This window comes from Cajanus cajan, chromosome 3 (genome assembly GCF_000230855.2).
Source record: "Cajanus cajan strain Asha chromosome 3, NIPB_CcT2T_4, whole genome shotgun sequence".
In the NCBI taxonomy this organism is placed as follows: domain Eukaryota; kingdom Viridiplantae; phylum Streptophyta; class Magnoliopsida; order Fabales; family Fabaceae; genus Cajanus; species Cajanus cajan.
In genome coordinates this window covers 6,949,722-6,977,312 of record NC_138519.1, presented here as the reverse complement: position 1 = coordinate 6,977,312, position 27,591 = coordinate 6,949,722, and the positions used below count along the sequence as shown (strand labels likewise).

General features: G+C 32.4%; 1 protein-coding gene across 1 annotated transcript; it reads left to right on the top strand.

The window, feature by feature from the left end:
- Positions 1-13,673: 13,673 nt before the first annotated feature.
- LOC109815538 (isoleucine N-monooxygenase 1) lies at positions 13,674-16,114 on the top strand. The gene is made up of 2 exons (XM_020380289.3): positions 13,674-14,776; positions 15,235-16,114. Exons 1-2 carry the CDS (start codon positions 13,793-13,795, stop codon positions 15,862-15,864), a joined length of 1,614 nt encoding a protein of 537 aa, XP_020235878.2. The 5' UTR covers positions 13,674-13,792; the 3' UTR covers positions 15,865-16,114.
- The last annotated feature ends 11,477 nt before the right edge of the window (positions 16,115-27,591 follow it).

Genomic DNA, 27,591 nt, shown 5'->3' with positions numbered 1-27,591 from the left:
CATCCTGGCGTACCCGGAACGACCCGTACTGAATTCGAAACGGCCTGTTCCGGAGCCATGCATTATAGGCAAAATTTTCAACTGGAACGGCCCATTCTAAAATCAGAACGGCCCGTTTTCAAAAATTAGAACGACCCGTTCTAAAATTAGAACGGTCCGTTCTAGGGTTCCTTTTTACACAGATTGACCATAAGGAGAATGACACGTTTCCAACTTAACTTTTTAGGCATTTTTAGAATCTCGGAACGGCCCGTTTCCCTTTGGGAACGGCTCGTTCTTGAAAAACCCAAATGGGCATTTTTACTACTTTGGAATGGCCCGTTCCACTTTTAGAACGGCCCGTTCTGCCACTTCAAAAATAGTATATTTTCTTCGTTTGGAACGGCCCGTTCCACTTTTGGAACAGCCCGTTCCGGCGTAATAAAAACAGAATTTTATAAAAATTTTCATAAATAATTTAAATTATTACAAACCTTTAAAATTTTATAAAACCCTTTAATTAAATAAAATAACTATATAAAAATAAATAATAATCAACATTGTATTTAGTAGAAAATTCAGAGTGTTACAAACTAAGTTATATGCTTTTTCATAGTCCACTTTGAAGACCAAACACCTTCTTTTCTTCCCTTTTGCCTCATCCAACAGCTCATTTGTAGCCATAACATTATGCAACAATTTCCTACCACCTAAGAACGCATTTTGTGATTAATCAGTTACATCTGCCATGGCTTTTTTTTTTTATCCTTTTTGATAAGATTTTTGCTAAAATCTTATATATTGATCCAACTAATGAAATTGGTCTAAATTCACTCAATCCTACCAAGTCTGCTACCTTTAGAATTAGTGTGATAAAAAAATGAATTAGAGCGTCGAGGTTAGGGTTACGCCGATGCGCACCGAAATCATCATCAGAGCCACTCGAACCCAAGCCGTTCTCGGTTTGTTCTAGTGTCGTGTTCTAGAATGTTCTATTACCTAATTGAAATAATTGAAATCGTGTATTGAACTTTTTTTTTAATTGTTTATGTATAGGGGAGAAGGGAAGGAGAATTAGGGAACTTACCTCCGTGGTTCAGAAGAGGTTCAAGTTTCCCGAGAACAGCGTTGAACTCTATGCCGAAAAAGTCAACAATAGGGGTCTTTGCGCTATTGCACAGGTTGAGTCTCTCCCCTTGGAATTTTACGATTAACATGGAATCCAAACATTTTTTAACATCACCTTTTATAGTTTCCCAAAAACGTTTTATGAAATTAAAGTTGAAACCATCCAGGCCTGGACTATTAGACCCCTCACAATCCCAAACAACTTCTTTAACTTCCATCTCTTCAAACTTTGCAATTAAACTTGCATTTTGTTGTGCTGTAATCTGTTTGAAATTCACTCAACCTAATGTTGAGATTTCCGTTAAAACTACTTTTGTTATCACTTTAAATCACTTTTGTTCTATCAACGATCTCAAACACGGCAAGTATATCGGCCGTTCAAGTAGTAAAATTATCGTATCCACAAGGATTAGTAGGTAAAATAAGCATTTATTGACTATTCGTGACTAAAGAATAATTCCAATTTTGTAGTTTGTCATGTGAAGATTAATTGAAGAGTATAACTACTGGAATGTTAACTATATAAAAGTATTTGGTTATGAGTGGAAAAGGGTAGAAATGGTATTATGATTTTGTGGGATTGTGGGGTCAGATATCACCGAACGTCACACTAATGAATCCTTAATCTCTTGTTACACACATTGCTTAGTCAACCCATAAGTTTACTCAAACCTAATCCCTTAGAGCAAGAGCCTAGGTGCGGATATTGAATATCAATTCCTTAAGTATCCAATACCTACACCCGCATTACGGGCTAGGGTTTAAGACTACTAATGGGCCAAACTCCATTCCTAGATACATTTCCCACTAGGCATTTATTTCAGAGCTAGTTTCAATGGTTATTTTCCAACACCTAATGGAACCTATATCATGCAAAGGAGAATCAATCCAAAGCAAGCATTAAGAATAGAAACATACACAACAATGAGTGAAACAACATGTATATATATCATTAAAACGTAAGGATTACAATAACATTCGTTGGTTACATCTAACCCCACAAAACAATGGGTAGAACCACTCAAAACAATGAGGGTAAACAAAAAATAGAGATGAAGAGAGAATGAAGAACCGAAGGAAAGACTCACACACGAACGACTCCAAGCTCCAGGAATCCCTTCCACAGCTCCTAAAACGCGCCCAATGTGTGAATGAGGAGAAAACCCTCGAAAGTTTCTTCAAATACGAGCTTGGGGAGTCAGATTAGGGTTACACGCCCGGCGCATAAGTACTCTCTGCCTCATAACACACCCGGCGCAATTCCTTTTACGCCCGGCGCAATGCCTTCCAGAGAGTTTGAGGTACTCTCTATCTCAATCATGCCCGACGAGGGTAGTCTCGCGCCCGGTGCAGCTATGACTTATAGAGGTGAGACACTCTATTTTGCGCAAGCCCGGCGCGGGTAATATTGCGCCCGACGCAGTCACTCTTCTCTGTTCCTTAGCCCCTTAGATTTCCAATCCTATAGATCTTCAATCCTTAATTCTCTAGCTCAATACCTGCACAAAAAAGAGGTGTATTAGGGTATTGTTAGCTAAATTCTGGGTTAGCTATATCTGCACAAAAAATAAATCAAAAAGAGAACAATTATCTTGCAATGGTGCAAAGGATGAGTGGAATTGTTCAACAAGTCTTGTCCAAAAAGAAGTGTAATTGAGACTTAACACCTAACTTTGGTCGTTGCCTCCTTTCATCATTGAATATATGTTCAAAATGTCATTCAACCTGTTACTTTATTTGATTTGGCTCTTCCAACCATTTTCCTACAATTTTTAGGTCCTTTAAGTTGTTCTTTTCCTCTTCCAATTGACCATCATATAGAAGTACTTCATATTAGCTTTCCCATCTAAAAGCACTCAGACCTTGACTTTTATCTAAGTATGGACTTATTATTTAATGATAGTTTGCCATTGTTCTTATAGTTCCTTTTTGTACCTTACCTCCACATCTAATAACCCTCCCCCCTCTTTTCTATCAATGTCATTGATTTGCTCATCTACTTTCTTGATTTTTCCTTGTACATCTCTAAACTATTCAAAATTTCACTCATTTATTTTCTTTTTAACCCTCTTCATTTTCTTTTTTAGTATGTATTCCCCCATCCTTCGACTTGATATTCCAACCATGTTTTCTCCACTAATCTATGAAGCTTTTATCCTATAACCAACAGTCAAACGATTGAAAAGGCTTTGGGCCCCAAATATAGTTGCTACAATTTACTTTTTTGTCCCTTAGTTCTTCCCACATTCTTTTATTTTTGCACAATATTGCAAGAAGCTAAACATTAACTATTGTTAAGTTTAATCCCTCATCCTTCCACACTCTTCCACACCTATATAACCATCCTTTTTAAATTGTTCTGTCATCTGAAAACATTCTTTGCTCCATAAACACAAAAGTCCACCAATTTGATTGAACAACGAGTTAAAACAAACACTTTACATCAGTGTCCCCCTACAATGTTTAACTATGATTTACTGATATCACTCATCTTTATCTTTTGTACACATAATACTTGAACCTCCTCCTTGAAAACTAACCTTCTATTGTACCTACATTTAACCTTCCCTCCCAAGCCCCTAACATTGTAGGACATTCTTTTCATGTATTAACTTCATTTTCTCCCTTTTTATCAACCGAGTTTTTGTTTGCCTGTGGATCATTTTTCTCCAAACTGACTAGCCTTTGTAAGATGTCATCGTCATTCCCCACATGAGTTACCCCTAATGACACCCCCAACTCCCATAGTTTCTTTCCCTCAATTGCCTCATTCATTCTCTAGAAAACTTTATTACAATTTCTAATATTACTATCAGTAAGTGAATTGCTAAAAGTGTGAATCATCAATCTTACCTCCTTCCTTTTGCTTGCCCTTTTGTTTGTCGTGTTGGACCTTTGTTCCTTTAGACATTTGACTTGGTCAATCTACTAGCTCTCATATTAATGTATAAGATTAATTTGTTCCATATCTTCCACATTAGAGGTTTCAAACTTGCCTCTTTTTTCACCCATCTTCTCCTGGATCTTGACCTTTGAGACGTTGATATAGGTGCAAGATAAGAAATTGACCCTCCCCCGTTGTTGTTTCTATTTTATCGTGCTTTGTATGCACCATCTCCTGAATGGGCTCTGTTTCCTCACTAACGTCATATCTAAAACCTTCTCCTTCCACTACATCACTAGAAGGTTTTTCCTTGCATAAAATGGATCGGTCTAAAGTGAGATTTTGACCTTCATCTTGTGCTCCATTATTTTAACTTATATTAGACACAATGGCCATATTTTTTAAGGAGTGGACCAAGGATGGGTTGTGTTCCCCACTAGCACTTCCACAATCAGGTTGCATGTTATTTGACACACACGCGTTAGCCATGATATGGGTCGGTCTAACTTCCTTCCCGCACAACCCAATAATAAGTGTTTGCATGTGGCCCAAAAGAAATACGCAAACCCTTATTTTCATTCTCTTGCACTATTTCCATCACATGACATGAGGGTTTACTAGACTTACTTTCAGTTACACACCCCATCGTACATCCATTATTATGCAAATCTTCTTATTCCAGGATTTTTTTCACCTTTGTGAATGTCATTGTTTTTTTTTTTTTTTCACTTCCTTCAACCATAGTCCACTAATTATTATCCAAGCATTGTAATTTGTCCAAACTCATTAGCTAAACATTTGAATTTCCATTGGTGGAGTCTTGTTGGTTGGTGTTAGACATACCATTTTGTTATATCACTTCCTTTACCCTTGTACAATTTATATGCTCTAACTTCGTAACACTTAGAGGAAGAAGACAATATTTTAATCCTATATCACTTTCTATTGACGACATCCCTGATATAGAAGTTTGATCCCATAACCAACAATTGCACCCAAATGCTCTTGGTTCCACCTCCTACACCACCCTTACTTGTCTTATCAGATCGTTGATCTTTATCACACTATTGAATTGTATAAGTTGAAGGGATGTTGTCCTAATAAGCAAGCAAGTTGAATCAAGTTTATTAAAATTGGTCATGTCTTTATCCATGGAGACAAGTGTCCCAATAACACCCACTACTTTTGTAACACGCCGAAATTTTACTATTACAATATCAATTCTTATCTATTTTTATATATTTATGAGGATTATGTTATAGTTATTTTAGTTAATTAAAAGGGATTTTTATAGAACATTTTAGAAGTTTGTAACAATTTAAATTATTTATGAAAAGTTTTATAAAATTCTATTTCTTTACACTAGAACGGGCTGTTCCGAAAGTGGAACGGGCCGTTCCAGACAATGAAAATAAACTATTTTTGAGGAAGCAGAACGGGCCGTTCCAAATGTGTAAAATGACCTATTTGGGTTTTTCCAGAACTGGTCGTTCCCAAAGTGAAATGGGCCGTTTCGAAATTCTAAAAATGCCTAAAAAGTTGAGTTAGAAACTGGGCGTTCCGATTAAGGTCAATCTGTGTAAAAATATACTCCAGAACGGGTCGTTCTGAATTTAGAACGGGTCGTTCTTCTTTTTGAAAATGGGTCGTTCCGATTTTGGAACGGGCCGTTCCAGTTGAAAAATTTGCATATATTCGAAGGATCCGGAACGGGCCGTTCCGAAATCAGTACGGGCCGTTCCGGGTGCGCCAGGATGCCTATAAATAGGGGCAAGGAGGGGTGAAAATTTTATACAGAATAAGAAAGTGAAATCTTAGAGAGAGAAAGAAAGAGAGAGAGAGAGAGAGAGAGAGAGAGAGAGAGAGAGAAAAAGAAAGAGAGGGAAAGAAAGAGGGAATCCAGAGGAGGAGGCTCTACCCAAGTTTCAACTCCGCTTATCCAGGTAAGGGGGGGAGTGAGAAACCTCGCTCGGGGGTGTGGGGATAATTGTTGGATAGTTTGATTGTCGAATTGGCCCCCAATCCCTTGCCTGTTGTTCTATTTTTCTGTTTGATCTACTTTGTTCCTTGTTACTTTGTTCCTTGTTACTTTGTTCCTTGAAAGTAATAAAGGAATACGTAATTAATGTTAAAAATAAATAAGTTTTAATATGAAAAAGAATGTTCTCTGTGAATTCCTGTGCGGACCTTGTGAGGAGTATTGATGACATGACCTTGTGAAATATGGACAAATGACATGAGACCTAAGAATGGACTATTGAGACAAGCTGTGATTATAAGAATATGAAAAATGATGACATGATGTACTTAATAAAATTTTGTAATAAGTCAAATGTTGAGTCAATGAAATAATGAATGTATGACATGCATCATATGCATATATTACTCCAGGTGTGCCGCTGAGGCCGCATACCAGTGATGCTAACAAGGTGTACCTTAGGGTCACCAGTGATGCTAACAAGGTGTACCTTAGGGTCACCAGTGATGTAACAAGCTAACAAGGTGTACCTTAGGGTCACCAGTGATGTAACCAGGTGTGCCTTAGGGTCACCAGTGATGATATGTGAAACTTCCTTATGGCGCCACATGCATGCATTTATGAGTCGAGTCCATGAAATTATAACATGATAAATGAGTATATATGTGATATTGATTATTTATGTGTATTGTTTACATGTGATTTATATTTGTTGTGTGTGTGTGCTATCTAACATTTATTTCTTCACCTAAAACTGAGTGAGATGTTTTTCACTCCCTTATTATTTTTGTATATGTTTAAATTATGTTGCAGGTGAACAACATCATGAGGATGTTGGTGATGAGGCTTAAGGCTTCAGTTCGGCATGCTCTTATAGGATGTGACATCGGGCATAGCTAGGCTTATTTGGATGTTATTGTTTTAAAAAGCTTTAATTTTCTCTTCTTTTGTAATTTTGAACGTTCTTGAGAAAAGACCAAAATGTACATCTTTGTCATATTATTTTTATTACATGATTTGAAAGTTATAAATTAATTCCTAACTAGGAGGCACTGCCACCTTTGTTGGAATTAATCTATATTTTCCTTTATATGATTTCTTGAATTTTCATACTTACAAGATGACTTTCTATGATTTATGAATTAAGAATGTGAATCTTCTACCTTATGATATTTGAGACAATTGTTTTATACATGAAAGATGGTACCAAACTATGAAAGGTTTTATTTACTCAAATACAACAAGAAATATTTTGTTTAAATTTATTGTGTATTAATGTTGGGGTAGAGGGTGTCACAACTTTTGAGAAGCACTCTTGATTCCAAGTTTGGATAGGGACACTAGGAAATTTTACCTAGAACAATCTATTTCTAGATCACACTTCTAAATTCCACTTCTAAATCGAGTAAAACAAGGATGCCAAGATATCGTTCTTATCATTGATTTTCTCTTGTAATAAACTTTTTTCTATCCTCGATATTAAGACTATATCATCTCCTATGTATCTTATATTGATATCAACTCTCTCATATAAGATGCACATCTTTGTTAATCTATCAAACATAGTCAAATCTTGAAGGCGTCCAATCTAGCTTCGTTGGAGCCACCTATTATTATCCTTGTTCACGTTAATAATTTATCCCACCCAACGTCCACCATCTTTTGTTGCATCGCTTCTTTGTTTCTTTTTCCATATTATAGATGATCTTTTTTGGCCTTTTTGCACCACCTCTAAATATGATTTAGTCCTTCCTCCACTGATCTTTTCCTTATTCCTCTTAAATTCCGATCTCATTATTAATTTCCTTTCATTTCTCACGTTGTTGCTTCTATTTCTCCTCCATTCCCCATCTTATACCATATAATGTAGACATACATTTTAGTATTCCTTATGTATATCTTATCTAGTTGTTGCTCCAGCCTTTTATTGTCTAGAACACCCTTAAATTTGACGAATCCATATTTGTGCCCTCGCTTGGTCCTTCTACTTGCAATGAATACCTCCCAAACTTATCCTGACCTTTGAAAATTTTTCCATAAGTCCATCACCATATATTCATCTAGGAACCTCGAGAAGAAAGTGTAGATAAGTCTCCACCTTGTCACCATTTGCCATTATTGACTCCTTCATATGCTCTCTCCCTCCCTGACTTCATTTACTCCCTCTCATCACTTAGTTGTTTCGCAAACATCCCCCCACCTATAATTCTTAGAACAAAATATATAAAAACATGTTTCCTAAATCCCTAATATCATAGGTATCAGAGTTATCCCTTCCATCAACTAAACTCCAAAAAGGAAGCCTCCTACAAGCACATGTAAAAATATCTACACACAAAAATATGGGAGTGAGAACATATCTCACTCCAACAATTGGTGTAGAATAAGGTCAAGTAGTTACACACAAACAAAGCACCTAAACAAATAATCATATATTTCACCACACAATACATAAGTAATAGGACAAAATTTTAACCAATACAACTCAGTCCATAATTCATCTAATCACAATATAAATCAATATATATATATATATATATATATATATATATATATATATATATAACTGAAATACAAACAATATGCTATGATCATACCAAGACTAGACTTTCCTAATCATATGCATGTGACGCCAATAAAAACATTTTTCTCTACTCGAAGGTTGAGTAATCTAGGAGTAAATGTTGGGTCAAGCCATCATAACACTCTCACTAGAATGATATACTACTAGGGTCTCGTTGAGATAGCTAAGCCATGCAAAATATGTTCCATGTACACAATGGGTGAGATTAGGGCTTCTCAAACCAGGATATCCCCGATGACTAATCCCCAAGCTTTTACATAAAGGGGTGTTTCCTAGCAATGTATTCCACATTGTATCCATAACAAAACACATATGCACATGATGCATGACATTTAAGACTTTATGCACTTTGAACAATAAACCACTTATCAACCTATAATTCTCAACATTTCATGATTTATCACTTATGAGTATCACTTATTTACACAATTCACGCACATATACACACATGAAATTCAAGTTCTGAATCAGTGTTGCACCTAGTGCGTGCACAGTCACGAGCCTTTGGAAGGATTGTGCCTAGTGTGATTCTCCCTACGCCTAGCGAGATGCATCCAAAGGGCCTCTAGAACTCCCACGTCCGACGTGATCAAGTTCACATCTAACATTAACATTGTCGCAAGCATTTCGGGCTTTTGCACCTAACGTGACTAGGGATAGGAATAGGTCAGGTCAGGCTAGGCTTTAAATATATAGGTTGGGCCTATTTTGTAAAATTAAAGTTTAAGCATGGTCTGCCCTATTAGCCTATTTAAATTAATAATATTAATTAGGTCAATAAACTTAATTTTTAAAAAATCAATAAAATTATTTTTAAAATATAGTTTACTCAATCTTATTAAAATTTAAATTTTAAAAGAAATATAAGAGAAAAATTGAATCATTTTCTATTGTGTGACACCCTCTACCCCGTATACCATAAACACATAATTAATAAATCTGAGTAACTTAATCTTTCATTATTAAAATACTAAACGTGTTCAGATAGAGAACACCACATCCATAACTTAAACAAATAACATAATCAGCAAAAATTACAAAATAAATAAAGCTAAGTTTTTTAAAATATTAATTTAATAAAAATAACATCCTAATCTAATCCTATCTACGTCCCGATGTCACGTGTCTTATTAGAGCAAAGCCCAATACTAAAGCCTAAGTTTCATCACCAACATCCTCAACCTCATACTGATGCTCACCTTTATAAAAAGTAAAGGAAAACAACACAACGAAAGGGAGTGAGAAACATCTCACTCTAGCTCACAGTATAGAAATGTACACCGGATAACCAAACATAACCAAGGCTTAGCGTGGTTTTTGCTATCAAAAACTCTATACTTTGCAATTTTCATTTTTACAACCAATCTTCAATCTCTTCATACAATCGGTAAAAGCGTTCTAAATCACGCAATGAACATTCAAAACAATACAATTTACTCATATAATTACATCTTTAAAGAATGTTCTTCTATAACTCTCAATGTATTCCCTTAGGATTTCACATAGGAACCCATAGAGATCTCAAATCATACCATTACAATTCTAAAACTGAAATTAATCATTCATTCAAGCAATTCATACAATTAATTACATACAAGAAGAACAAAAAGTGAAACAGACACAATTGGAGAAAATCCCTCATATATGAGCATACAACAAACATAGGATTGAGGCCAATCTCACTACCCAATATACATTCTCACACCTAAAGCGAGGTTTCTCATTCTCCCTTACCTTGTTGAGGAAAAAAGGATGAACAATTAACTCTAGGGTGATTTCCTCCTCCTTCCAGTTCTCCAAGCTTTGAAGCATAAATGCATACGTGAGAAAAAGGTAAAACATAAAACTGATCCACTTTCTCTCTTTTTTTCTTTTTAAAACTTAACTTCCCTTTAACCTTTTAGTAAAAATGTGAACCATGGTTATCAAAAATAAGTTCGCTTACCTTATTGTAAATAATTAAATAATATAACCTTTAATTATAAAACCTCACAATATATATATATATATATATATATATATATTCATATAAAATAATTACCAATAGCTACTAAATTTAAAATATTTAATTATCACAAATATAGTAAATAATAATAAAATAAATATCAAACAACTCTTATTAATAAAAATAAAGTATTAAAATTATTAATTAAATACCTATAGTATATTTTATAAAAATAGGGTGTTACATATTGAAGGGACAATTCATGCGTAACCATGTATGTTGATGTACACTCATGTATGAGTCAAAAGCTTATAAACCTATAATGAAAAAAATTGTATAAAAAATATTTTAAATATTCATAATTTATTTTTGTTTTATAAATTTATTTATTTGTTTATATTTTTAATAATATATGTATATTAATTTTTTTATTATATTATATAAATAAATAAGTTGATCTATCATGCTTAACAGACTTTTCTATAAGCCTAAGCCTAGCCTTTTTATATAAATATGTTTTTTAAAAGTTTAAACTTGACATTTTTATTAAATATGTTAGACCAAGTCAAGCTTGAAAGTGACCAGGTCATAGGCACCTGTTTAAAGTTTGACCTATTTTCATCCCCAGACGTGACCAAGCTCATGTTCAGCATGGTCAAGATTGCAAGCAATTCATGATTCCCACATTCAGGGAGCTCAAGTTGTCGCTCAACGTTGTATTAGTAACATTTTCTGCACAATTTGCAAATTAACATAAATATGGGTTCTATGATTTTAATGAATTTAATTTGTTAAAAGGGTATCTATAATTTAATTAATTTTCATTTTTAATCTTGCAATTACAAATATTTCAAATTATATCCTATTCAATGGTTTAAATACATCTTTATGGTTCTTCAAGAACCCTCACACACTCTTAGACTCATAATTATATATGATTTATAGAACTAACAAATCGCTACAAATATTCCTCATATTTAGAATATGACAATACTATTGCATATTCACAATAGGCTTGAATTTAATCTCTCACCTTCATGCATACAAAAAACCTAGGGATTACAGGTCAATCTCACTATCCAACAATTACATTGCATCCTAGAGGGAGTTTCTCACTCTCTCCTAACCTTGATCGATGCTAACTTTAGGATTCTAATCTACGAACTCCTCTCTAGTTGTCTCCGGTTCACCTTCATTTCCCTTTCCAAATCACAAATTATATGATCAAATTAAAAGTGAGGTAGACCTAGAGTAACTAACGTATTTAAACAAAACTCTAATTCTCACCCACATGCATAACCCATTGATAAAAGTTTAAATAATTAACCTTATATATTTAAATTTAAAAAGATGATTAACAATTATTATCTTATCAAATTATTCAAAATATTTTATTCTCTAATTAATTAATTGAAAAATATTTATTAATGAATTTCGAAAATAAGAATATGATATGTTACATAAACAAGAGAATGTATCGTCACGATTCAAAATCTAAAAAAAATAACAGCCCAAGACGACTTTGTTAAAGAGAAAAAATTGCTTTCGTTTTTATTTTTATGAGACATTAAATTCCAATAGTTGATTATATAAATTTTAACGGAATGAAATAATTAGTGCTTCGCGTAATGAATGCGAAGTGACATTTTTAAACCAGTATCATTAGTCACATGGGTGTATGTAATTATTAAAGTCATACTAGTTTAAACAATCTGTTCAACCTGAGTCATGCAAAAACAAGTTGTTGAACCTGAAACATGAATATATACGTTATTGGATGTTGATAGATTTTATGATAGATTTTAGGTGCGAAGATTGTTGGAATGTCATTTATTATAATCATATATGTCATGTTTATGATGTAAATAGCATTGATGGTGATGATGTACCAAAAGCTAATTATTCTTGTCCATATAATCCATCACTATAAACTCTTAGTTAATAATTACTTATATCAGTTTCATAAATGTTTAATTAAATAAGGTAAATATTTTATTCTTATAATATAAATTAAAATACATAATTTAGAAAATGAGATTTTAACTTTTTTCATTGTCTCAATCAGACATTTTCAATTTTTTCCTAAACCCTTAAACATTTCACACAATAGCCCATATGACTTGCAAAATAAAATAAAAATCTCTTAATAATTCATTTCAAGTTACTCTCCTTTTATTTTTTTATCTGTATATTTGGTGTCTTTTTTTAACCATTTATTTCTTTTAATATACTATCTTTTATCTTTTTTTATATGTTAAATTTTAATATATTTTCAAAAAAATTATCAATGTTAAAATATATACTTATATAATAATTTAAATTATTTATTATAAATCTGAAATATAATTTATGTTATAAAAATATTTATTTATTAGATTTTAATCATATATAAATAAATAGGTTTAAATATGTTTTTAGTCTCTCAAATTTAAGACAAATTTGTTTTTGATCCTTTAAATTTAAAATTGTTGTTTTTAGTCCATGTAATTTTCAAAAATCTTATTTTAGTCCCTTAGGTCACCAATAACATATTCGAAAGTGACTAATTAAGACAGTTATGCAATATCAACCAGATTTAATGTGATATTTTCACTAATAGAGACACTAATAGATAAATTTTATGCAATAATGTTTGATAAATTTCTTAACAAAGTTTGAATATAAGGACTAAAATAAGATTTTTTGAAATTACAAGGACTAAAAGCAATAATTTTAAATTTGAAGGTCCAAAAAAAATTTTACCCTAAATTTGAATGATTAAAAACATATTTAAACCAAATAAATATTTATCCTATATAAAATACAAAGGACAAAATACTAAAAATATTAATCCAAATATGCTACGAAAAGGTGTTCAACTAATAATAAATTTCCAAATTCATATTTTCGAAAATAATTTTTTATATCTTAATAAAATAAACACATTATGATTTCTCTCTTGCATTTTTTTTTTATTACAATAGAAATTGTAATTAAAGATAACAATCGTAGGTCTAACAACCTTAACAACCACCCCTGCTGATCACACGACCTTGAACGTAATTCACCTTGCTATACTAAACGTCATGATGCATATGCTGATATGCATGCACGAGCTTTTTGTTTGACAAGTTTTCTTCTCCATGAGATAATACTTGTCCCTGCTCTTTTAGGGTTTTAGCATTCAGCTTTAGCTACACTATAAATAAGCATCAAACTTCTCTTCAGGAATTAATCATCCATTTTTTCTCTAAACTGTAGCCAAAGTTATTCACCTTTGCTCTTCCTTTTTGTCTTAAAAGCCTCTTCCAAGCCATGAATCAAACCCTTTATTCTCTTTTGTTGTTAAATCTTCAAGGCTTTTGGTTGCTTGTTATTATCACTTGCTTTATCATTATGATTACCAAAGCCCAAAGACCTAACTCTATTGAGAAATATTCCAAGAAACAAAGACCAAAACTCCCCCCAGGTCCCAAACCATGGCCTATAATTGGAAACCTTCCTGAAATGCTTGCAAACAAACCTACACATAGGTGGATACATAAGCTTATGAAAGAAATGAACACCGAAATTGCATGTATCCGCCTAGGAAATGTCTATGTTATCCCAGTGACATCTCCCACCATTGCTACTGAGTTCTTGAGAGAACAAGATGCGACTTTTGCATCAAGATCAGTAAGCATGTGCACTGATCTCGTTAGTAGCGGGTATTTAACAACAATTCTAGTGCCCTTTGGAGACCAATGGAAGAAAATGAAGAAAATCTTAAGCAATGCTTTGCTTTCTCCACACAAGCACCTATGGCTCCGTGAGAAAAGGACTGAAGAAGCCAACAACCTTATGTTTTACGTCTACAACAAATGCAAAAATGTGAACGATGGTGTTGGTGGCCTTGTGAATGTAAGGAGTGTAGCAAGGCATTATTGTGGTAACGTGATTAGGAAAATTGTTTTCAATACGAGGTATTTTGGGAAGGGTATGAAGGATGGAGGGCCTAGTTTTGAGGAAGTAGAACATGTTGATTCCATCTTCGTTTTGCTCAAGTATGTTTACGCCTTTTCTATTTCTGATTATATGTCATGCTTGAGGGAACTAGACTTGGATGGCCACCAAAAGAAGTTGAAGGAAGCTTTGAGGATCATCAAGAAGTACCATGATCCCATCGTTCAAGAAAGAGTTAAACAATGGAATGATGGAGCAAAGGTTGATGAAGAGGACTGGCTTGATATTTTGATCTCCTTGAAAGATGCCAATAATAACCCATCATTGACATTAGAGGAAATCAATGCACAAATTATAGTAATATTCCACTTCAATCTTTAATTATTTTACATTCATCAACCTTGCACATGCAAACACAAACATATTTCATATTTCATGAAGATTGAAATTAGTATTAAGATAAAATTAATTATATGGGTAGTATCATAATTGTTATTTCCTCGATTCAACTTGAAATTTTATAATATGTATAATAAAGAATTTTATTAAATATGAATACCAGGTAACTCTAATTTTGATTAAAAAATAATACTAACAATAATTTTGATATTGTATTTAAATTTTTTTCTTAACATTTCTGTTGGTCTATTGCTCTTTCTAGGTTGTGACTCATTTAAAAAGTGACATCTGTTTAAAAAATATTACTCTTTCCTAATTGTTAGTTTTTCTTTCATGTATCATATTTTATAATTGGGAAGACAAGAGAAGAGCCAAAACAATGATTCCATTTAGTGCATGTTTCAAACTCGTTGTAGGAATTGATGATTGCATCAGTGGACAACCCATCAAATGCTTTTGAATGGGCACTTGCTGAAATGATAAACCAACCCAAGATGCTTCAACAAGCCATTGAAGAATTGGACGGTGTGGTAGGAAAAGAGAGGCTGGTTCAAGAATCAGATATACCAAAGCTCAATTATGTCAAGGCTTTGGCACGAGAAGCTTTTCGCCTTCATCCCATTGCACCTTTTAATCCTCCCCATGTATCTATGAGTGACACAATTGTGGGCAATTACTTCATCCCAAAGGGTAGCCATATAATACTAAGCAGACAAGAGCTTGGGAGAAACCCAAAAGTGTGGAATGAACCTCAAAAGTTCAAACCAGAACGCCACCTCAAGGGTGATGGTTCTGATGTAGTTTTGACAGAGCCAAATTTGAAGTTCATATCATTCAGCACAGGAAGACGTGGTTGTCCTGGGGTGATGCTTGGCACCACAATGACCGTGATGTTATTTGCAAGATTGCTTCATGGCTTCACTTGGAGTGCACCATCCAACATTCCAACAATAAACCTTGCTGAATCCAAAATTGATATCTCTCTAGCAGAGCCACTTGTGGCAGTTGCTAAGCCAAGATTAGCACCAGAGCTATATCACTTTTAAACTTGAAAAATTAATTTATCAAAACAGCAATTGTTGTTATATTATTTAACATAATATGGATTTATTTTAAGCTTTAAATGTACCGTGATTTGATAAATGGCTAAGGATTTGCCATTTCTCTAAAACAATTAAAATCTTATTTTGATGGATATATTTATTCAAGAAGATCTTTTTGTATTAAAAGTGAAATTTCTCTGATAAATCTAGTCTTTAGTTCAATAATTAAAGTATTTGATAAAATTAGATATTACTGAATTTTGATTAATTATTAAATAAATAATAGTATTTAGTTCAAAAATTTTAACATTTAATTAATTTTTTATCCGATAAAAATGAGATATCATCTTCTATTTACTATATTATATGTAACAAAATATATTAAAAAAATGTATCAAAGTGATGGAGATATTTTCGATATCTTTATATTAAAGTCACTCAATAAATTAGATGAGTCAATGTTAGATCAAAATAATCTAAAAATGTATACATATGAACATGGAGCAACAAATTAATGTTAGTTTAATAAATGGAATGAATCGCAAAATAAAATTAAAGTAACAAATGTAAATAAATGACTGTCGTTTATTTTTAAGAATTCAAAATTTGTCATTAATTGCCATTTTGGTTCAGGATGATGATGAAATACAATAAATTAATGTAATGGAATTTTTCTTTAGCCTGTTTAAAGTACTAACGTACGTTGATGTTGCTTGCAAAAAATTGATAAGTTGAAAAAAAAATGGAATCAATATATGTTAGAACTATAATTACATAAATTAGTTCATATATATGTTTTGGTTCGATAGTTTATGTCTTAAAAATTACTTTAAGGTTAAACTCGAAATAAGAGCTTTACAGTGTGTTTGGATGGAGAATTTAAATGGAGTAATTCATTTATTTGAATAATTTCAAATTTTTTGAGGTGAAATATCTTGTTTGGATGGAGAATTTATAAGGAATTTGAAATTCATGCATTTGTAAAATTCTTTAAAATAGTAGAATTTGAAATTCTCCCAAAAAAGCAAGAATTTGAAATTTCTCATAATTTTTTTCTTCTTATTTCACTTATATATTTTATCTTATCTCTTATCTCTTCAAGTTTTGATTATTGAATATTCAAAAATATTTTTAAAGTCATTAAATATTATTCTAATATTAATTTTTAAAATTATTAAATATTTAAAAATTAGCTAATATTTATTTTTATAAAATTTAATTTAAAAATCTCAACATATAAATATATTTTTAAAATCAATTTTATCATGGTAGAATCAAATTATCATATCCAACCCAACAATTTAAAATTTGAAAAATTTGAATTGACTTATCTAAACAAAATATTTTAAGAATGATAGAAATTGAAATCAAAGTAATTCAAATACCAAGAATTTAAAATTCTTTAAATTTGTAAAATTCCTCATCCAAACATACCATTAAGCAAATTGTTCAGAAGTTTTAACTTAAAAGTTCCTTTAAAATTTTTAAAACTAATTAATAACTTTGTTCCTTTACTTTTTTAATTTATTTTGTTTACTTGGCCTATAAATTTTAACTCTCATAAAATAATTTTTTTTTTATTTTTTTTAATATTATTTTTTAATTTCAATATTTCATATTAAGCCTGTTATTTTTTAAAACTTAAATATTCTATATATAAATTTGAATAAATATCTTGAATGCAAGCATTTTTAAGGATAATTCTTTAATGAAAACTTCTTTTTCAAATCTTTCTTAATTTTTTATTTTTTTTAATCTATTATTTGCTGGTAGTAACAGTATAATAGTAACGATGACAATTATTATAAAAATAATTATGATGATAATAATATGAGGTAATTTTGTTTGTAAGAATTTAACTTAAATTATCTATTTAAATTTAATAATTATTATTAATATATAATTTTGGTTTCTTATATTAAGAATATTCTAATTTGAAACTCCTCTTAACAGCAGAAGAAGATTCTGAAATAACGAGAGTAACTATAGCATCTCTTTTATTTTGTCTTAATTTAAGAATCTTAATGAGAAACTTATTTTTATTATAAATTTTATATATAAAAAAATAGAGCGAGGATGAATAGTGAATTTTTTAAAAGCTAGTCTAAAAGAGTTTTATTGAAATATTAGTCACAGATAATAAAGAGAAGTGTTGGCAAATTATTCAAATATGTCTCTCGATGATAAGAAGTAATTTTGAGGAATTGTATAGTGGCATGGGACCTAAGGATAGCATGATGATAAAACCACTGTACGATGGTTTTTGAAATCAATATTATGCGAGGTACCAAGGGGAATATTCTTCTAATTTAAAATTATGACCTGATTGAAAGTTAATGTTCTCCCTCAAGTAGATCTTATAAAAATAAAATAGTCATGCTCTGTACCATGTCAATATTCATAATATATTCTATAAGTCAATCAAGGAATTATATAATTTTTTTTATGTATAAGATTACAGAAAGAAAACAACGTAGCAATATATAACAAGGCCTTACAACCGAATACAAAATTACGGATGGTAAATATACCCGTATCTGCGAGTAATATTTGAATTCGTCCTGATTTTGATGAAGAATATTCGGTTTGATCGGATACGGGTATGGGTATAGGTATGGGTAAAATCCGATATATTAAATTGGGTACGGGTATGGATATGTACTTATCTGTCCCGTACCCGTAACTGTACTCGTCCTTGTTTCCATTTTTAATTTAATATTCACTTTCAATTTAATTATGTTAAAGAATTTTAATATTTTATTATGTGTGATTATTTATTATAATATAAGATAAAGAAATAACCTAATTATAATTATAATATAAAATTTATTTTAAAAATATCATTTTTTTTACAAAAAAAAATTGACAGATACAGATATAGGTACAAATATACTTGATACCCGATGGAGACAAGAATGAAGATGAAAATTATATACCCAATGAATACAAATACGAGGACAGGAATGGATTTGATTTACAGGAACAGAAATGGATATCATAAAACTCATATCCGACCTACCCGATTCCCATCGCTGTACAAAACGGGTGCCTTATGCATCAACAAGAGTTGACGCGGAGCATGGGAGCAGGAATCAATTTCCATCAGGCAAAAATTAAATATATTACATCACATCGTACATTTTAGAAATTAACACTGCATTCCATGTACGTAATTTACATGATGAAATTATTTTGACTTGGGGACACAATAGTAACATGCTTTTCTTCTTTTTTCCCCCTAACGTATGAAATATAATCTTATTTAACTAATAAGAAATTGACATAACTCTTATTTTATTGTATTTTAGAGAAAAACGATAAAGTAGATAACTCATACATATTGGTAGATATAATTATAATAATAATTATATTTCTATGTACAAAATATAACACCAATATGTACAGTCATCCAAAATAATAACTCCCTAGTGCCGGTCAAGCATAAACAACAGTTACCCAAGAAGGTATCTGATACTAGGACAAAACTCCTCATCTTGCAGCGGTCACCTCAATTCCAAGTTAGCCTTGACCTGCTCCCATACAAAGTATGATCATCGCAGTCCCACCACATGGAAACAAAAGGGTAAGCTAGAGTTCAAATTAAAAGCAATCATACAATTACATAATAAAATCTATACTACACATGCATTCAAATCAAGTCCCAAAGGGGCTCACATCTCAAATCATTCATCATTTCATCAAACATGAAGTCAACACCACACACTTCATCATACTATAAAATTATACAATAATAGCAACTCATGATAGATATCAATGCATAATGCGTATGCATTCACCTAGGAGATCTCCCTAACAGTAGAGCAGTGTAAGTGACATCCCAATCCTACCGAAACCATCTCAACCGTTTTCACGGCCAATGCGCCCGCTCGGTCACAGCTAAACAGGATATAAATCCTCACTCGGGTTTACTCGAATGACGTCACTTACACTCTTGGAAGTCTGGTTCCACCGTCAGGCATAGCACAACTGGATACAAGCTTACCACGACCTTGGCATGCATTACCAAGTCACTTGTGGAGTTCGCCCACGGACTATCCACAAGGAACCACGTACCTTCCCCAGCACTTGATTAAGGGAATAACCCTCGACCTCATACCCCGCTCCAACACTAGCTAAAGACTTAGAGGAGACTCACCCAAACCAGTGGCCTACCTGAGCACCACTCTCACCCAAACTTGCGCCTGGTGCCAACTTAGACAGAGACCTCAAAAGGGTCTTCATGCCCGGCGCGCCCACTCTACGCTTGGCGCCATATCAGTACGTGAACATACATGTCCATTATTTGATATCGCGCTTGGCGTGGTTCTCCTTACGCACGACGTGACTCATCCAGAGACCTCCATCTCAATTCACGCTCGATGTGAGTTTGAAATGGTGGCCTCTGATGAATTCACGCCTGGTGCCAAGAATTGCGCCCGATGCAAATTCAAACAGCAGCATCAAAACTTCAAAAATTTCCCCTAACACCTGAAAATCAGAAAAACCAACCACATGCAAACCAAGAAATACAATGCATGGGCTCCATACAATTCAAAAAAATAGCCTTAGATCCAACATGCATCTAACATACGCATCAAAATCATCAAAAACCCTCATTTCTCCCAAAAACCCGAAAATGAGAAGTTTCTCTAATCCAACCATGGAATCTCAAAATTCATGCATCAATTGAGTTCCTAAACTCACATGCAACCAAACAACCTACATTCTAGCTTCCCTCACCTTAAGATTGGCTCAAGATAGCCAAGAACAGAGAAGAAGAAGAATTTTCCTCCAAAGCTCAACTCCTGGACTTTAATCCACCAAGAGCAAGCTTCCTAGCCTAAATTTCAAGAGAAGATAGAAGAAGTTAGTGATCTAGAGAAGAAGAATTAAACAGAGAAATTTGGGAGAGAAAGGAGCTCACAGACCCAGAGTCCTTCTCTCTAAAACTTCTCTCTAAGATTTTCTTTGAGAATGAACTTATGAGGCTCCCTTCTCAGAGAAAGCCTTATATATTTTTCTCTCTAGCACCCACTAAACTCTGCAATCCACTTACTACGTTACAAAATCTCCCTTCACAAGTTTTATAACAGACAAAACTTGAAAATATTCTTCACAAATTTTATGTTATATGGAACTTTGAAACACTCCTTACAAGTTTTATGGCAAAATTTAGTAAAATCTTTTTCATATGATCCTTATTTTATTTAGGGTAATGACCCTTTACTACAAGTCGAATGATTTTTATCACCTCAAAAACTTTTATTTATTAACTTAACATCTTGATTTTTAAAGAAGGAATTTAAAATAAATATAATATTTGTAGTAATAAATGATATTCTAAAAATATATTTTTTAAATCTAAACAATATTTTTGAAAAAAAAATTCTCAACAAAATATTAGTATGACATCTTCTATTTCCTATTTTCTTTTTATCTAATTAGGTGTGTAAGCGAGTACGGGTAACTCATAAATCCAAACTGACCTAAATCAATGTAATGCATTTGGATCAAATTTTTTTAGTGTTCGGATTAGATCCAAGTATGCTCGATCAAAATAAAGTTGTATGGGTCAGGTCACGAATTTGTGTTTTTTATCTATGACCTGACCCGACCTGACCAAGTCATATATAACAAAAATTAAAATTAAAATTAATAATAATAATAATTTAGTGTTTGAATGATCAATTGTTCAAAATAATACTTTTTATGACTCTTACTCAATAATAAGTTTTATGTTTTTAGTTTGATATCATTGTAGCAATTTAACTTATTTATAACTTAAATAGGTTTTTAGTTCTTATAAAATTAACTTTTGATTTTGATCCAAGTAAAAAAAAAAATTCATTCCTATATAAAATTGGACTTATTGTTTTATGTTCTTATATTTTTTTATGATCATTTTGTAACTACTTTTTTTTTTTTTAAAATTAAGTAACTATCTTAAGTGTTACCTATAATAATTAGTCATATCATATCGATATTTAAAATTTTTAAAAAAATTTGCAAATCTATAAAATATATATTATTTATCTACTTTAATTAAAATGATCATTAGAGACTAAAAATTGTGAGTTTAAATTTTAAAGGAATGAAAATCAAAGAAAAATATTTTACAAGGTCAAAATTTACTCATTTTATAAGGACCAAAAATAATATTTATAAATTTTTAAAAAAATAAAGAAAAATTTTTACAAAAACCAAAATCAAAATCATCCATTTTATAAAAATTAATTTTACTTTATTAATTTAAATAAAAAATATTACTTATCAACAATAAACTATATACCCCTGCTTTATAACTTCTATTCTCCGGAACAAGAAATGAATTTTTTTTATTGGTTTTAATAAATTTATTTATCCTTAAAAAAATAGCAACATTTTACATTATCCAACTAATATAATTTAAAACCGACGTATGCATGTCATCCAACTAATATAGTATAAGACTTCATGAGTGTCGTTTAGCTACTAGTCTTATTTTATGGATCAAGTGGCACTACTACGTGACACTACTACAACACCAATTTCTATTTGTTTAAAAATTATTAATAATTATTAACAGACTTAAATATATTTAAACTACCTTCAATTAGCTCAATTTTCAGATTACTACCTTTTAAATTTTTTTGATTAAATTACATGATTAATATTTTTTTTAATTTAGTACTTGACATTAGTTTCCTTTGTTAAATGATGACGTGACAAACGAACTGTCACGTTATCATCCAACAGTGTATGCCAAGTCAGCACACATGGCCACCTCATTCTTCACGTAAATTACCACGTCATATTTGAAATTTTTTTTTAAAATTAGTTTCCCAAACCCCTCTCATTCTCCTCCACCGCGCAGCGCCTCCTTCAGTTGCGGCAGCGCCGCCTCGCCATTGTCGCCGCACTCATGAAGCCCTCGCCGTGCTCGTTGACCTCCTCGAGAGCAACGCTGAAGCCACCGCGCAGGGCCTCCTTCGCCGCAGTCGGCACCTCCTGATTTTCCTCTTCATGAAGCTCAACAACGACCGCCGCGGCATGTCGGCCCCGTCGCCCTCGCCTCCAAGCTCCTCGCTGTCTGGCACGCCATTGGCGGGGAAATCACCTGCCACTGCGGCGTTGACGCCACGCAGTTCCTCCTCATTGAGGGCGGCAGCTGCGCCATCCTCCTCGCCCTCGTCGTCCTCCTCCCGCTGAACCTCTGCGTTGGATTTGTCCCAATGGATTTGTGTGTGTTGGATGATTTGGCTAATGAATTGTTACGTGTGAGGGACGAGATTTCTGGCTTGTGGCCAGGATTGACTCTCGCCTCTTGCCGGAAGACGATAATGATGGCGCCGGGTTGCGAGGTTTGGTTGTTTGGTGCTTGAAATGGTTGAAGGGTGTGTATTTTGATTTCATGGCGAGGTTTGGATACAGTGATGAGAGAGGTTGAGGAAGTTGCAGGAGCTAAGGGTGGAGTTAGAGAGTGAGTTTGTGGGCGATTTTTATGAGCGAGGCAACGCTGCCATGGCTGGAGGAGGTGCTGCTATGCGGTGGAGGAGAATGAGAGGAGTTTGGGAAACTAATTTTTAAAAAAAAATTCAAATATGGCGTGACAATTTAGGGTTTAGGGTTTAGGGTTTAGGGTTTAGGGTTTAGGGTTTAGGGTTTGATCATGTGTGCTGACATGGCATATACTATTGGGTGATGACGTGGCAGTCTGTTTAGCACGTCATTATTTAACATAGAAAACTAACGTCAAGTACTAAATTGAAAAAAAAATATTAGTAAAGTAATTTAAACAAAAAAAGATTAAAAAGTAGTAATCTGAAAATCAAGATAATTCGAGGTAGTTTAAACATATTTAAGCCTTATTAGTATTTATTGAATTAATTAATATTATATCTAATCCTTAAATTTTAAAGTCTTGGATTTAAATCTTAAATTTATAAAAATAATTAATTTTTAATGTTATTTTTTATTATTTTAAAATTTTGAAAATAAAATAATCTAAAAAATTATATACATATCAAAATAAAGAATCATTTTTATATATAGACATAGATGTCATAATATTTATTTTATGTCACAATACTGTAACGACCCGCCATAATCCCTACATCTTAGGAATCATGCTAACTACACTAATCATTTAAGATAAAACATTAAGCTAGATAATAAAATATACATGTAAAGGAAGTGATAAAAATATCAAATATTTATTATATACAAACTATAGTACTATGTATATACAGTCATCCAAAATAATACCACCCTAGTGCTGGTCAAGCACACCTAATCAATTACTCTATATAGTAACTTCGACACTGGGACAAAACATCAAACTCTTCAACAACAACCACATCAACTCCAACCTAACTCTGACCTGCTCCTATATACAGTATGATCATCGCATTCCATCCACATGGAAACAAAAGGGTAAGATAGAGTTCAATAAACAACCATATCAGTACAGAATAATCATCTATACTACATAATCATCCAATCATGTCCCAAGGGACTTCCATTTCACTCAATCATTAACTTAGCAATCATGAAGTCAAACCCCATATACTTCATAATAATAACAATCATGCAATTAAGCAACACATGAAGGATATCAATGCATATCTATCATCTAATATACGTCGTCACGCACCCACCTAGGAGATCTCCCTAATAACAGAGCAATATAAGTAACATCTCATCCTAGCTACCGAAACCACCCCAACTATTTTCACGCTCAATGCGCCCGCTCAATCACAACAAACTGGGACATAAATCCTCACTCGGGTTTTCTCGGAAGATGTCACCTACACACTTGGAAGTCTGGTTCCACCGTCAGGTATAGCACAGCTGGGTACAAGCTTACCACAACCTTGACATGCATTACCAAGTCACTTGTGGAGTTTGCCCACTGCCTATCTGCAAGGAACCACGCACCTTCCTCAATACTTGGTTAAAGGAATAACCCTCAACCTCATACTCCGCTCTAACACTAGCTAAGGACTTAGAGGGGACTCACCCAAACTAGTGGCCTATCCAAGTACCACTCTCACCCAAAACCAATGGCTTATCCAAGCACCACACTCAAGAGACTCTATGTGAGCTCTTATAGTTCAAAAATATTTTCCCTCTCAAGAGACTCTATGTGGCCTCTCAAGTTTGCTCGAGTCTAGCCTAAACCCAACCTAAGAGCTTTAGGGCTCTCCCACGCCCGGCATAGATTTACCATGCCCGACATCATTTAAGCAGAGACCGCCCCTCAAGAATCATGTTTGGCCTCACTAAGCTAAAGATTTCTAGGGCTTCCACACCGGGCGCACCCAACCCTACGCTCGGTGCCATATCAGTAAAATACCATACAAAGCCACTATCTGATATCGCGCCCGACGTGGCTCTTCTCATGCCCGATGTGATTCACCCAGAGACTCTCATTTCAAATCGCGCCTAACGCGACTAACTTCGCGCCCGACGTGATTAGGAAATAGCTACCTCTGATGAATACACGTCCGGCGCCAAGAACATGCTCTCGGCGTAAATTCAAACAACAACCCCCCAAAACCCAGAAATTCCATCCAAAACCTAAAAAATTAGAAGATCCCAACCAGATGCAATCCATGAAAATTAATACATAGACTCCATACAATTGGAAAACGATCTCAGATTCAACATGCACCTACCCGAGACATCAAAATCACCAAAAAAAATTTTGCCCGAAACCTCGAAAATGAGAAAAAATTTCAATTCAGCCATTGATTCCCAAAACTCATGCATCAATTGAGTTCCTAAACTCCCATGCAACCAAACAATCTACATTCTAACTTTCCTCACCTGATAAATTGGCTCAGGACAACCAAGAAATGAGAAGAAGAAGAAGAATTTTTCCCGAAACTCGACCCACTGACTTTATTTCTCCAAAACAAGTTTCCTAGCCTGAATTCCAAGAAAAGATAGAAAGGATTAGTGATCTAGAGAAAAAGAAGAATCAAATAGAAAAATTTGGGAGACAAAAGAGCTCACGGACCCAGAGCCTTTCGTTCTAAAAAAACCTCTCTCTAAAACTTTCTTTGAGATTGAACTTATGAGAATTTGTTTCTCAGATAAAGTCTTATATACTCTTCTCTCTAATGATTACTAAATGCTGAAATCATCTCACCACGTTACAAATACAACACATATGAACGAACAATTATTTTAAGAGAAATTCTATGGTACCCATCTTATTTGAGAGGGTACCGGTACAGTTTTTAATATTTTATATTTTTAATAATTTATTTAAATAATATTTATAATATTTTATTCTTTCAATTTTTAAATTATTTAGTTATTTTATTTTTTATTTTATATATTCTAATTTATTTGCAATAATATTATTATATATTTAAATAATTTAATTTTAATAATTTTTTAAGTATATTTTTATTTTTTCACTTAAATTTTTTGAATTTCTATATTTTAATTTTAATAATTTTTTAAGTATTTTTTTTGTCTTTTTGTCATAAATTTTTGAATTTCTATATTGTAATTTTAATAATTTTTATTTTTACTATTTATTAATTTTTCTTTTTTTTAATATTTTAATAATTCTTTAAACTACTTTTCAAGGTGTTTTTTTGTCTTATTATTTATTTATTTATTGCCAACGAGGATATATATTGAGTGTTTCTTCGGCTTGGTGATGAAAGCGATGAGTTATTGAGTTATCACAAAATCTGAACTAAAAGCTTCGTGACGATTGACGAAGATAGGGCAGCAGGGTGCAGAAACAAAATCGGAGTGCACAATGAAAAATGAAAGGTGGAGGGGAAAATAATGTAAGAAGAAAAATAATGACAACAAATTCAAACAAATTTTTTATTTTATTTATCTTTTTTATCTCTTTCTTCCTTCTACTTCGCACACCACAAAAATAATTAAAAATGTATTTACCATACTTATTTAATTCCTTTCTTTCTTGTTTATTTTTTTTTTCATTGAATTTCTATCAAATGAAGCATAATGCAAGACTGAGTCTAATTTTAATTAAGTTTAAGAAAAATTTTAATTTTCATAAAAACTAGTTTTAAAATAATAAATATACATAATTAAAAGATTTTTGTTAAAAATTTGTGTCGAAAGGGGACTATAAGTAGAAATTTCATAACTAATGTCATAAAGTAGATGGAATTAAAGGAAGAAGTGGATGCATGATGCTAATTTAAATTTACAACCCAAGCAACACGTATATTAATTCAATCAGTTAAATATAAAAGTTAATTCAATATAATTATTTACATTTATATTTATATCTTTTTTATGTGTATAGATTCATATCAAAATAATTTCTCAAAATCAAATGAAAAAACTTTTTGCTGAGATTAAATATGTTTTAAGTGCTTCAATATTCATGAATTTTAATTTTAATTCCTATAAAATATTAATATTTAACAAAAAAAAAACTATATAGTTTTAGTTCTTCATTAAAAGCTGAAAATATTTGCTTTTGTTAAAATAGACATAGTAAAAGGAATAATTATATATACATATAGAATTTTGTAGAAAGCCATATTCGATGAAAATTACAAAAAAAAAAATAATTCACACTATCATATGCTAAAGATGTTGGGTCACATCTACCGACACAAAAGACACAAAATGACAAACTATTATACAGAGCTGGTTGCATTATGTAGTCTTGCTTATTTTAGACCATAAAAAATATTTGACCCCATTTTAACGTTCACTTGACATTATCTCTATTGGCCTAGCATAATT

Excerpts from the sequence above, each read along its gene's own strand:
- LOC109815538 (XM_020380289.3), top strand. The coding sequence starts at position 13,793 with ATGAATCAAACCCTTTATTCTCTTTTGTTGTTAAATCTTCAAGGCTTT. Across the intron at positions 14,777-15,234 it reads AAATCAATGCACAAATTATA|GAATTGATGATTGCATCAGT; the intron begins GTAATATTCCAC and ends AACTCGTTGTAG.